Genomic DNA, 13,906 nt, shown 5'->3' with positions numbered 1-13,906 from the left:
TATCAGCCAAGAGCCTAGCCAACTATACCTACACACAGAGCATAGAAATCGACATCTATCATCTTATATTTGAACTCCTAGAGTCGAAAGATCTGCTGAAAGATATCTGAATATATATAATAAAGATGAGGCAATCAAGCCAGTAGCTCTGTAGCCCACAGAGTGAAGCAAAAGGAAAAGGGCTAAATAGTTTTACTGAAAAGCCCGCTTGCTGTTAAATAGAAGAAGAAGAAGAAGAACTTGAGGGTTCCGTAACTCCAAATCGATTGCAGCGAAAAAAAAGGATAAAAAAGGGCTCTAATTGAGTAAAATCAACATAAACTGTCTAAACAGATTGTTCGGCTTAAAAACATTTACAAGCTTGTATGAATTTTATTAAAGTTGTTAATATCGTTTTCTCGAACAAAGCAAAGAGAATTTTTGTATAAAAAATCATTTAAAAAATAGAGAGAGCATAAGAAAAAAAATGAATCAAACTAAATGATAACCATTAGTCTCCCGAATCAGGTGAACAACATTTAAGTTCTCTAATTTATCCGTTTCTTTAAATATTTCTTTAACATTGAAGAGATAGCCAAGTGACTTGGACAGCTTTCGCCCCTTAATTAGAATAGGAAGCTTTTTTAAAACTGTTAACAGCTTTAGCGTAAAAAGCAAGGTATTGAGGAGGGGGCAACGCCTCATGTCCGGGATAAATCTGCCAAAATTAACATGCAAATTGTGTTTAATTTTTCATGCACGGTGAGCTAAAATCGAACCTGCATCAGTTGATTCTTGAAACGTTCAAGAATTAAATAAAAACAAGTTTTTTTTTAACTGAAAGTAAGGAGCGACATTAAAACTTAAAACGAACAGCAATCATTACGTATATGAAAAAGGCCGTCCCCTCCTCTACGCCTCACTCTTTACGCTAAAGTTTGACTCTTTTCACAACTCTACTTTAAAAAAACTTTAGCGTAAAGAGCGAGGCGATGAGGAGGAGATAGCCCCTTTAATATACGGAATAATTGCTGTTCGTTTTAAGTTTTAATATTGCTCCTTACTTTCAGTTAAAAAAAATTTGTTTTTTTAAATTAATTTCATAAAGACGATACTTTTGTCAACATATGAAGAACCGTGTATATTGCAATTGGATCTGTCTGGTTTATATCAGAGTAACACAAGAGACGAAAATTAACGAACAAGAGAGTAGTGAATAATTATGGTATACAAAGTAATATTTGGCAGGGAAAGTCACTAGTGATAATCACTAGGGGTGGCACCGTGAATGGGTGGTTTTCGGGGATTCAGGGAACCAGTTTTTATTCGGGGTGACACATAGATTTTCGGGGTGGTGCAAGCCCTGCTTGAAACCTAATCAGGAAAATCGAAATACTTAACAACACGGGAAAAGAAAGGCTCCAACTTTGCAGTTGACGCAATAAAGAATTGCCGCAAAATTAATTCAAAGTCAGCCGAACTTCGCCGTCTCTACCGGTGGCGGCGCTGATACACTTCGACGGCGGTCAACCGGGTCTCTCGTTGGCGGCGTTCGGTCGATGCGCCGGCGTGGCGCCGGGGTTTAGTTCTGGCTACCGCTTCTGGGTGTAAAACTAAATATTCTAATGAACCATTATTCTTTTAAGCACACCAGCTTAGAAACATAGGAAAAAATTTTTCCGAAGGGGGAGGCAGCGCTAGAAAAAATGAAAAAAAAGTGCGAATTGTCTATAAAATAGAAGAAAATATAGTACATATTGTGAAAATATTGTGATTTAGAGTCCGCCTACCGTGTACTTGTCTACGCTAGATTGTCAGTATTCAAAAGAAACCCTGATTAAAGCAAATACCCCATTTGATATTAGAAGCATGCACAAACTTAGAAATAGTTAGAAACAGATACAAATTCTAACCAACCGAAAATTCATATGTTTGAGACCTTTTCGGTTTCAACGTGTTAACGATGTTTGGTGTGTTTGTTCACTTTACTTTCAGATGGCCAATGATGGCATAGTCTGACTTCGGTCATGACTAATGCCGATTGTTATTTTGTTAATAAATAAAATAAACCCATGATAGTTGTTTTGCTTATAAATGATACTGATTAAAACTTCAGTATTGCAAAAGAACGGCCAGGGTGGCCAGCCAGGTGGCTAGCTAATGTCACCACAAGGTGGTTTGGAAAAATAATTCGGTATATAAGTCCACATCAATAAAAAATATTTCACTAAATAGCCAGCCAGGTATAAGAAAAAAAGAGCTCCAAATTAGGGTGAGAAATGATAATAGGAATTACCCAAAATCATTGGAAATTCTTTATCAAATGACTAAAGCAAAAGTTGTTCATGGAAATTAAGGGGGGGAGGGGTATCAACGTATTTTTCAAAATCTAAGATGGGAGGGGGCTTGCTTTTTAAATTCTGTTCAGCGAGAGTAAAAAAAAATTGCCAAAACTGCCACAAATGGGTGTTTTTAAATGCGGCGGGGGGGGGGGGAGGGAGGAAATTGGAATGGAATGGAAAAGGGTGGTTTATCAGAGTATTGGCTTTAGGTGGTTTAACGCTTCGACGAGGAACTTATCCTGGGTGTCACGCCTAAAGGCCGTATCAGAAAAGTTTTAAATTAACATTGGGCAGAAAATATGAAACGTTCAGACACACAATAGCCATTCTTCAAGATAAAATAAAAGTTACGCTAGACTATAACCACTATCCACCGTTCTTAATTTGTTGAGTTGAGCAATGTTAAACTTTCAAGCAAGGCCGTACCTAGGATTTTTTTGGTATGGGGTTTTACTAAAAAAAAAAAAAAATCGGGGGGGGGGGGGTACACAAAAAACTCAAAAAATGCATACAAAATTTGTTTATGTCCATTTTTGTTACGTTTTTACGAGTCAGACAAATACTTCGGGGGGGGGGGAGACCCCCCCCCTCAGATACGGCATTGCTTTCAAGCGTAAGCTATATGATCGACCAATAAGAGTGAAATTTTAATATATTAGAAAAGATATTAGCTCGTATAATGAATCTACAAAAACATACACTGACACAGCAGTGGCGTATCCATGATTTTGTTTCGGGGGGGGGGGGCGTCAGTCTAACTTTTTATAGCATTCATGTGAGCAAGAAAATTATCTATCATAGTGCAAGATTTCAGGCGGGGGGTAGGGGGGGGGGTAGCTAGGTAAAGAAATTAAAAGTACACACTTGTCATGAGTATTTCTAGATGTAGACTTTTTTTGTTTAAGAATGGATGACTATATTTTGCCAACAAAGTCAGAATTAAAAAAAAGTTAGAAGCAGTGAGAGTTTCTATTTTGGGCGAGTAGTTGTTTTGGAACTGCCACGAAGCGGCAGAATTTAGAAAATATAAAATAAAGAAGTGCATTATTCCTTATATTTGTCTATGGGACCCTTGTTTTAGAGAACCAAATAAATAAAAAATAATATTATATCAAAGACAATTGCCCAGAAAGCAAGAAATGTATTGATATTAACATTGTTTACAGAGGATAAAGCACAATTAAAATTTAAACAACAGAATCAACTGCACTTAGAGAAACGAGCAACAAAAGACGACCTAACCTCTCACAGTAACAGCCGCGGGTCTTTTTTGGCTATAAATGGGTCAAAACTTGGTCAGCTTTGACATGGATATCGTGGTTCAGGGTCATGTGAGCTAGTCTGTTCAGATGGTCCTCGCCTCTAGAGTTTCGCGGATAAGTGTTTAATCGCTTAAGATAGCTAAAACTTCTCTCAGTAGATGCGATAGTCACTGTTAATGTCCGAAAAATCGTCTAAAGCCTTTGAATGCTTGGAAAAAATCTCGCATTGCATGACGCAAGAGTCGAAGCAACAGTTGATGGTTTCTCAGACTTTCCGAGCCACTTCTGTTTCCAAAGGACTAACTTTCGAGCACTCTTCTACCTCCGCGAAATCCCTCGTAAACAGCAACAGAGTTCACAGATTCATTAAAATTTAATGACTTGTTGTTAGCTAGCAAAAGCCTTCTGATTTTGAAGGATGCCTCCTGATGGCGCAAAAATCTTTGATCAAGTTCTTCAACAAGTGAAGCAAAGTAAGGTTCGAACAATGACTCGCGATAAAAAACCTTGATGGACTCATTATCGTTGATGGATTTTCGGTGGATAGACATTGAAGCAGCCGGAGCCACATTTGCCTCTTGTGCAGGCTCAAAGGCTTTCTGAAAAATTATTTCAAAATCATTTTGTTTTGCCTGCAGTAAAGTGTCAAAACATATTTTAATATGCCGACAGCCCTCAACTAAGGCTAAGTCTTCGGCTTGCTGTGCCTTAGAGACAGAGATCATTATGGCACTATCAAACTCTATCATAGCCAAGATGAACATAAAACTAAATTCGGTTGCTGCTGAAACCAACGTAGTCGGTTTTGAAATAACTTCTGTATCGTACCGTATGCTACCATCTATATCCTCAAGTACGTGAATAATCACAAAATAATAAGGCATAAGAACTAAACTGGAATCGTTGCGCTCCACCTATCTCTTTTGCCCCAACTTCACACGCTTTTTCCCGGTACTATCCGGAAAAACTACAGCAATCGCTTCTACAAACCTATTCGTTCTTTTTGGTGATGATATTAAAAATGATGAAATCTGTTGTATATTATCAAAGGTTGACCTAACAAGTCCTACCCTAATATTTTTATATAAAGCCAAATTTATTCTTTGCGACGCGCAGTGGGTATAGATGAGATGCGGATATTTTTTCACAATTTCTGCCTGTGAACCAGAATAACAGCCTGATATGTTGCTGGCCCCATCAAAACCGGCCCCCACAAATTTTTCCATTTTTAAGCAGATTGTAATGCATTGGCAAATGATTGGCTCTGCTACTGCAGAGCCGGTGAGATTTCGCAAACAGAAAACCCGAGAAACTGCTCTTGGAATAAAGCACGAGTTTCATTGTAGTATCTGACTACAAGAACTAATTTTTTCTTGTTGGAATTGTCTCTAGTCTCCTCGGCAAGGATTGAAAATGCTACTGAACTATTTACCTCACTCACAATGCTTGGAACAAAAATGGATGCGGCACAATCAATCAAGTCGTTCTGAATGATGGGAGATATATACTGCAGATGCTTTGCGTCATTTTTAAAGTGTTCTTTTAGACATTTCTCTCCACTCTCTACCTTTAAACGCATAAAAACACGAAAACTGGCTTCATTTACGTTAGTTCCGTCGCATAGTTTACTCTCCTCTCTGTGTCCTCGCAGAGGTAACTCATTCCACCCGCAAAAAAGGACTACGCGCAGAATCGCTGTTAGAATTTATCGAATTTCCTTTTTTGTTTAAGTCTCTGTACTCGATCTAGCAGACCCAATGCTCCTAGCTCATTTTTCATAAACGGAGACAAAGCTTTCGGTGTTAATCATTGAATCAAGATGGTAACAAGAGTTCTGATGCGCCCGCATGTCTGAAAGGAAATCCTTCAGTCCTGTGTATGGTTTCGAGACTAGAGAACCTTGAACCTCACGGCTACCCTTCCCAGCAGCTTGACAAGCGAATAAAACGAATTTTGCACAAAAGACACCCATGCATGATGGACTGAAGACCACCCATTCTGGAAAAGCTTGTAACCAAGATTACTGAAGGGATCGAACTTTCGTTTTTCCCTTTTCAATAAATGATTTCGAATGAAAAGAAAAATTCTGGTTCGGCTTGAAGTGACATGCTAAAAGATTGTATTTTTCTTCGTCTGAGAGCTTTTTGAGTTGATCTGGTTTTCCGGCATACAAGTCGATATCTAACTTTGAAAGAACACGGGACGAGTCTACAGAATCCTGTTCAGTTGGCTGGTGAAATTCGGTCATATCTGAGTCCTTCAAGCAAGAAGCATCCACACCGCTCATAACATAGTCAATACTACTAGAAGCAGAGGTACTACTGTCATCCCCAAAATCCAAGTCTAAAATGAAAAAGACTAAAAGAAATAACCAAAAAGTAAAATACCAGAATAAAAGATGTGTGAATTACAAATTATTAGATAAATCATAATTAATCATAGTTCTATTAAATATCTTGGTCTTTAATGGACAGGAAGTAAAAACACAGAGATATCAATTCAGCTTTAGATTCAAAGCTTCTTGGAAAAACATGCAAAAAAGGGTGCAAATATCAATTGTTTATATTGGGCAAGCCCTATATTTTCTTAAAGCAGGACTGAATATATCATGTGTATATTTAAGTTAGATTTCGATTTTCTACATTTTGATATTCCTTAAACAAAACGCGTGAATTATTGTGCTAGTCCGAGTTTCTGAGTTTTGGGGATTAAAATTTTTTACGCGTGACACAAGACCCAGGTCAACAAGCGTGCCAAATTTCAATCCTTCAAAACATGGGATCTAGAGAAAAAATTTAGTAATGTAGAAACGCTGCGTTTTCCGCACGATTGTCTATTCAGCAAAAGATCTTAATATGTCCAGTCATTCTGAAGATGTGTATTTTATATGATCTATATGCTTTTCAAATTGAAATACTCTGAATATTGTTGAATTCGCATGAAAAAATTTATCGGTTCCACACGGAAGCGCTAGTTGGAGCCGAGGGGTAACATCTGGGCATTTTGAGGGACATCGGGAGGCATGAGGCACGGAGGCACGCCTCCGGAGGCACGCCGGAGGCATATTCCAAAGGGCGCAACATGTAAATATATACAGCTTACCTGTTATTCGGTATCTGTCAAATATTTCAGCACCTTCAAAAGCGATCTTTTAAAAATTGGAAAAAAATCATTTACGGGTTTATTTGGCAAGGAAAAGAACCCCAAGACTGAAAATAACTGATATGTGCCTAAAGAAGAAGAACGGAGGACTGCAAGTTGTTGATATCCATGCAAAAACTTGGTAACCCTACGATGACACTGATGGTGTCACTTTTTCCTATTACACATGCAGCGTTGCCACCAGCTCAAAAATAAATTCCAATTTTTCTTGAAAACGAATTCCGAAATTTCAAAGAAAAATCCTGGAACACGGTTCTTAAGTTATACAACATAGGGCTGCGCGGTGATGACGTAAAAAGCCGGGTACGAAATTCAAAGTACCGTGAAACGTGGTTTCTAGTTGTAACTACAAACTGATTGTCAATATTCCTAGTATTATTTCGACGTGAAAACGTTCTGGTGGATTAGTAGGATCTACGAAAAATATTTTAGGCCAAAACAATTCGCCAAAGTTCCGAAAAAACGTGTCTACGCATCCACGTTTCATCGTTATTTGAATTTCCCGCTCGAAAATTGACGTCGCGCTTCGCAGTACTTTTAAATATGGTTTGATCAAGCGGTAAAAGTTGCCTTTTATCACATCTTCACGCGTCGCTCTCCCTTTTATCGCTCCTGCTTTTCTGTTTAGTGGCTGTGCCAAGACTCACCCTTGTATCTTCGATTCTTAATTGTATACTAAAACAAAAGGAATCTCGTGCTTTGCCACGACAGAATCCGGAAGAAACACAGATCCCTTTTTCCCGAATGTACTTAGAATCCGACTTTCTTGGTATTAAACCCAGGCCTTTGGGTATTTGAAGAGAAAACTGTAAAGCAACAGTCAGAAAAACTGTTACTACCGAGCTATTAGTAAAAAGCGCTAAGTAAAGCAACCAACTAAACAAAATTAGTTCAGATATTTATTGTCCGATTTCACACCGACCTCTGCATTGGTTTGTGGCGACTCACGTAGTCCTACTCTTCGGCCCTGGACCATCACCCGTTTTAATCGGTCACTACTCAGCTTCTCAGAGCTTTCCCTCAGAAGCCACAACAGCGTGGATTTTTTTATTGTTGTTATGGAGCCGTCAGAAGTCTTGACAAGACAAAACCTAGAATTCTTCTTGTTCGTCACAGGCTCACTAACCCAATTTTTCTCAACTTGGTGTTTCACACATTGAGAAATCACTGGCAAATCTTCAAAGATGCTGTCACTTTCCGAGCCCGATTCAGTGTCAGTCGCGGAAGCCTTTTCCTACTTATCGGACAGAGTATTTTTCCTCTGAGTCATCGTCTGAGTCACTGTCGTGAGGTACAGAAAGACGAACATTCGGTACTTAGTGCCCGAAAGCAGAAAGTACGTCGTCGGATATCAAGGCTTTCATTATTCGCTGGCTTTCAATACGAGCTCGCCCTAGCTCGAGCTTGATTTCATCGTCCCAGGCGAAAGAAAAATTGTAACTGACAGACACAAAAATACTGGATCTGACTCACCTGGCCTTGGGCAAGGAAAACTGTTCATTAGAATATTCAGCTTCAAAATCCGTTAAACTCTCATACCGACGAATTCGATGTAGAAGTTGGAGGAACGAAAAGTTTATTACAGTACTCTAAATGCTGGTTTAAGACCGCATCTTCCTAAAAAAATCTTCACACGGTTGGCTATTCATGTCGGAGAGTTTGAAAAGACGCTCGAGCCCAAGCCGTTTGAATCGACGAATGAGAAGCACTAGGGAATGCATATTTATCTCTAGGCAGTGGTAAAGGTTTGTGGTAATAAAATTCTCGTTCAAAGCATATTGTCTACTTTTTAGGACCCAGGATCTCCAATGTCGAACGCAGTAAACAAAATGACCAGGTAAAGATAACCTCTCAAGAGGAGAAAGTTTGCCGTCGTAAAAAACGCGCCGTACGCTTTCCATAAGCCAAAGATAAAACTGTGATAAAACTTCCTTCGCTTCCAGTAACACGCTGTTTCAGGTGTGCCGGAGGCACGGAGGCACAGCCAGAGGCACGAAGGAAGGGACACCTGCGACGGTCAGTTATTAGCCCCTCGGTTGGAGTATCATGTAGTGTGACCTTAACAGTAAAGTACCAAGAAAATGCTCTCTACCCGACTGTTCCAAGGCTTCAAAGCTTGCTCTTGAATAATTAAGTTACACATATTATCTTTTATCTCGCTGTTATTGGAAATGAATCAATTTTGGCACTTAAATCATAATTGGAAAATTTTTTCTCCCGATTTTACTAATGGTCGCAAAAACTCGTTTTCCTTGTAAAACTCGTAAAAACTTAAAACAATTAATTTTTGTTGATTAAATTATTTGCGTACATGACTTGTTTGGTAGGTAAAATTTTGCCCCCCCCCCTCAAAAGTATTGAATTTTTAGAGACACAGTTAAAAATTCTGGAACGGCTCCAAATTATCAGTTCACAAGGTAAAATTGTCTTTTTTGCGGGATTCTACTTTTTGTTTCTGGAAATACGGGAATATGAAAGTATTTCAACATTAACCATTCTCATAGTTACACAAAAAATAGAATATAAAATGAATGAACTAGTAATAATCCCATTTTTGGCTCTAGAAAAAGATTAATTTTAAAAAAGTTTGATCCCACCCAAATAATTATCATTTTTACTGTTTCCTTTAATTGATCATAGCTAAGAAAAATTCTTACGAGAAGATTTCCAAATTTAGATTTGGTCGTCTTCAATCTAAATTGGGAATTGCATTTAATTACAAGTGACACATGCGTGCTTCAAAACCCACTAAATACAAACTATTGTCAGAATAGTAGTAAACTCCTTACCGTCATTGCTGGTTTTTGCAAGCTTTAAGAAATGCTGGGCTGGCGTCGTGCTTCATTTTCTTTCTTTCCTCTCACGCGACCTTTCTGTTTCAATGCTTAGCTTACACTGGAATTATAGCACCGTTTGAATGAACTATCGCCTCTTAGTCAGATTCCTTATCGCAATTCCTTCATCGCAGAGAAGCTAGTGCTTATAGCTGCGAGGGTTAAATAGTGAGAAAAATTTCTTGACATCTTGTTTGATTACAGGAGGCGATTGCACGTTTGATGATAAATAATGATATAAGCTTGCCGGAGAAATGGATAGCCATTTAACAAGAAATGAAAAAAGGAACGGGTGTTGCAAATACCTTAAAAGCGTGAATATGTCGGAACTTACTATATTGGCACTTAAAAAAAGAAGAAGAAAAGAAATTTCGAGGGGGCCCGGGCCCCTCCGGCCCCCCTGGATACGCTACTGTGACACAGTATTAGTTGACAATACTTGAAAGCAAATTAGTTCTTACATGGCAGTATCCAAGGGGAGGGGTTTACCAGTTTTGACCCCCCCCCCAACCTCCCCTGAAAATTTTACGAAAAATTGTACAAAAGTAACAAAAATACATGCAAACAAATTTTCGTACACAGAAGCCATGATAATCACTAATTTTTCTTTTTAAACTCTGATTTTAAAAACGTTTTGTTTTTGGGAAACATCCCCCAAAAGAAATTCTGGATACGGCCTTGAGAGTTGATACTGGCTTTTTAAACCCTTTCGCACTACTTTAATATTTACTCCTGTAGCACAAGCCTGACGTTAAATTAAAAAAGACATATCATTCATAAATATTAGCTTTATTACCAACAGGTAGGACTGTAGTGTGGCTCGAGCATAAGGTCGGCTAGCCCTGCTCAATATCTTTCATATTTTTTAGAAGGATACAATTTTAATATTATTAGAAAAAAAAAAGGATAATGAAAAAAAAAACTCACCTAGGTAAATTATTTTCAACGAAAGACTCCAAAAATGTAAACAACTAGCAGTAATGTCGAACTGAATTTATTTCCCAATTGACTCCATTGCCAAACGGAGGAAATATAGACGGGAATAGGACAGAATACCACTTTCTGAAATAGAATCAGGATTTAGGAATTTCAAAGTACGAAAGACATTGTAATGCAAACGGTTTCGCTCCCTGGAAATCTCTTAAGGTCTATTGTATACCTGAAAAACGCAATTTTTAAAGATTTTTCTTTTGGTTGTTTCAAAGTTATGAAGTTTTTAGGGCAGTCCCACATTTTTGTCAATGTTGCCACGTTGAAATTGACAATGCTTTTCCTCCGTGAAAATTCAATCAAAATAAAAACAAATGCGTTTGTTTGTGGCAACTGAAGGTTGTTGTTATGTAAGTGTGTGGTAAGTTTAAGTATATGTAACTGTGTTGTAAAAAGGTGTCCTGTAAAACACAAGTTTTAAAATAGAACGGGAAAGCATAAAAAAGCCATTCCGTTTTTCGTACAGTTTTTTTTTACTTTTTTCCGGAATTTTCTTCGATCCTTGCAATGTGGATTATAAAGTATTACCAAATTTTATTATGTCCACAACATAAGTTTGCAGGATAACGGATAAACTGAAAAATACGTCATTTTTCCGGCTGTTATTGAGGAACAGTTCTTCGTAAAAGGGAAGTTTTCTTCGGTGTCGAAGATTTAACCGAAGCTACATCCCTCATCAAAAGCTCACTTTTTCAACTAATTCTGTGAGTGAAAAGAAATATGAAAGAGAATATGAAAAGTAAAAGAGAAACATAATAAAGCTTGAAAGCAAACTGAAACTTCGAAACGTCTGGAGAACAAGATAGAAGAACAGAATAAGAATAGAAGAATAATCGATAGAATTCATTCAGGTTGAGGGTGTCCATTTTAGGACTAAGTTTACAAAAATGTCACACAACGTCTTTGAATTACTAAAATTCAATCCGTATTCTAAAACGAGTAGACAAATTTCATCTTTAGAACAGAGAATTTTCAATCTCCATTAGCTATAATAGTATTCTGGTTACTCTTTGAAAAAGGAAAATCCTGCCATCTACATCTTTTCTGTACTGATAATTTACATGCTATCAGCAAATATTCCAATTAATATATATATATATATATATATATATATATATATATATATATATATATATATATATATATATATATATATATATATATATATATATATATATATATATATATATATATATATATATATATATATATATATATATATATATATATATATATATATATATATATATATATATATATATATATATATATATATATATATATATATATATATAAATATATATATATATATATATATATATATATATATATATATATATATATATATATATATATATATATATATATATATATATATATATATATATATATATATATATATATATATGTGAATATATTGAGGAGTGAGGGTCCAAATGCTTAAAAAAGTAAGTAATTACTTTAATAATCAAATGCTTAAAAAAGTAAGTAAAAGTACCAATTTTATCAGGATTTATCCGATTATAGTTTCAAAAATTTGAATAGAGGGGAGGGGGATCATCGGCAAACCTGAGACAACCCCCATAAAAGACTAATTAAAACCCCCATAAAAGACTAATTTAAGTAGCGTCAAACTAAGACCTCTTTGAAGATGGCTACCAGCTATTTTTTGTGTTGTGCTCCTTCTTTGTCTTTTCTCTTCTTAGTTGTTTTATTATATTTGTTTGTTTTTATCATAATTTATTTTTTGTTCATTTTAACTAGATTGAAATACTATGTTGTTTTATTCCATATAGTCGAATTGGAATAAAATGAAGGAGGAAACAAATAGGAATTTTAAGAAAAGCAGAAGCAGCAAAAGAATGAAGGTGAAAAATTATTTGCCTGCTGCCTCCTCCTTGCCTCCTGTTAGAACGAATAGTATGAAAGAGAAACAAGACTTGCCTGTCATTCCTAAGACCTAAAAAAGACTTCCAGTTATTCAGAGAGCCCATATCATACGGATTCTTGAAAACCTAAAAGCCAAAAAAAAAACAACAAGAAACTAATTAACGTATAATCAATTAGTAAAACTAATTAATATTTAAATAAACAACAAGCAAAGGATAAATATAAAAAAAATATAGGCTTTTAGATATACAGCTATTCAATACTAGTCAATGGGGGAAGGGGGTCACTTCAACAATTCGTCACGTCAATACTAGTCGATGGGGGGAGGGGGGGCACTTCAACGAAAAAAAAACACAAAAAAACACTCATATCATAAATAATGATTAAAATAAACAATAATTGTCAATACATAATTTATATATATATATATATATATATATATATATATATATATATATATATATATATATATATATATATATATATTATATATATATATATATATATATATATATATATATATATATATATATATATATATATATATATATATATATATATATATATATATATATATATATATATACATACATATCTATACATAAAATTCAATGTGTGTCTTTTTACTATGTATGAGATGGTATACGCCTCCTCCCATCGGCAGGAAAATGTAAAAAGTTGTTGAGCACACCATTGCAAAGGTTTTAGACGTAAAATCCCCCCCCCCCCAAAGGCCTTTTTAATACTTTTCGCACTGACTGAAACTAGAGACACCTCAGCACGAGTAATTGACGGTCTCTTCCGGTCATATTATTCAAATTTTCTAGATATTATATTAACAGGTTAGTTAATTATGAATCCTGTCTTTTTTTTGCGGGGGGGGGGGGGATCCACGGGTTGGGGATTTTCTATGTTAAAATGAATTTGGTCTACATAAATTTTTCGACTTTTTGCATATATAATAAAAAAAAAATAAGGTAGTTTATATAAATTTACGGTCATGAACAAATTTACACAGCCTGGGATTAACTCTATTGCGGAAAGCATTTTGGAAAACATCGATTCGGTGTATTATCGTGATTTTCAATTTACGGAATCGATTCCCCTATGAAGGGGAATTGTCCGGGTGGGGGACATTTCCCCGTAGGGATTTTCCAAGAGGAAAATTATTCACGGGGGAATTTTTCAAATATTTTAAAATTCAAAATACGATCATTATTATTTCACAGGGGCGATTTCCATGGGAGAGGTTTACGTGGGGGAGAATTTTCCTATGATTCGTTTTGCGCAGACGTAGAGTTTTCTGCAAGGAGGTCAGTTTTCGTATGAAACTTGATAAAACATTCTCCAGAATAATTTAATTGGGGATTCAGTTCTATTTTGAGATTGTTTATTCCGTTTGCGCTTAATCAGTGGTCCATAAGCGGGATAAAACAAAATGGGAATT

At 36.0% G+C, this 13,906-nt stretch overlaps 1 protein-coding gene across 4 annotated transcripts in view; it reads right to left on the bottom strand.

Annotated features, from left to right (window-relative positions):
• Positions 1-13,906, bottom strand: part of LOC148952795 (palmitoyltransferase ZDHHC16B-like) — a 92,799-nt gene that overhangs the window by 17,273 nt on the left and 61,620 nt on the right. For all 4 annotated transcript variants that reach the window (XM_089088098.1, XM_089088099.1, XM_089088100.1 and 1 more), the window contains exon 6: positions 10,507-10,641. In XM_089088098.1, the coding sequence (XP_088944224.1) occupies positions 10,522-10,641 (120 nt within the window). In that variant the 3' untranslated portion in view covers positions 10,507-10,521. The remainder of the gene's footprint in view (positions 1-10,506; positions 10,642-13,906) is intronic.

The sequence above is a fragment of the Artemia sp. Qi Xiang Cuo genome, chromosome 4, assembly GCF_049724085.1.
Source record: "Artemia sp. Qi Xiang Cuo chromosome 4, ASM4972408v1, whole genome shotgun sequence".
Lineage (NCBI taxonomy): Eukaryota > Metazoa > Arthropoda > Branchiopoda > Anostraca > Artemiidae > Artemia > Artemia sp. Qi Xiang Cuo.
Note: the sequence above shows the minus strand (reverse complement) of the source record. Positions and strands in the feature narration are given on the sequence as shown.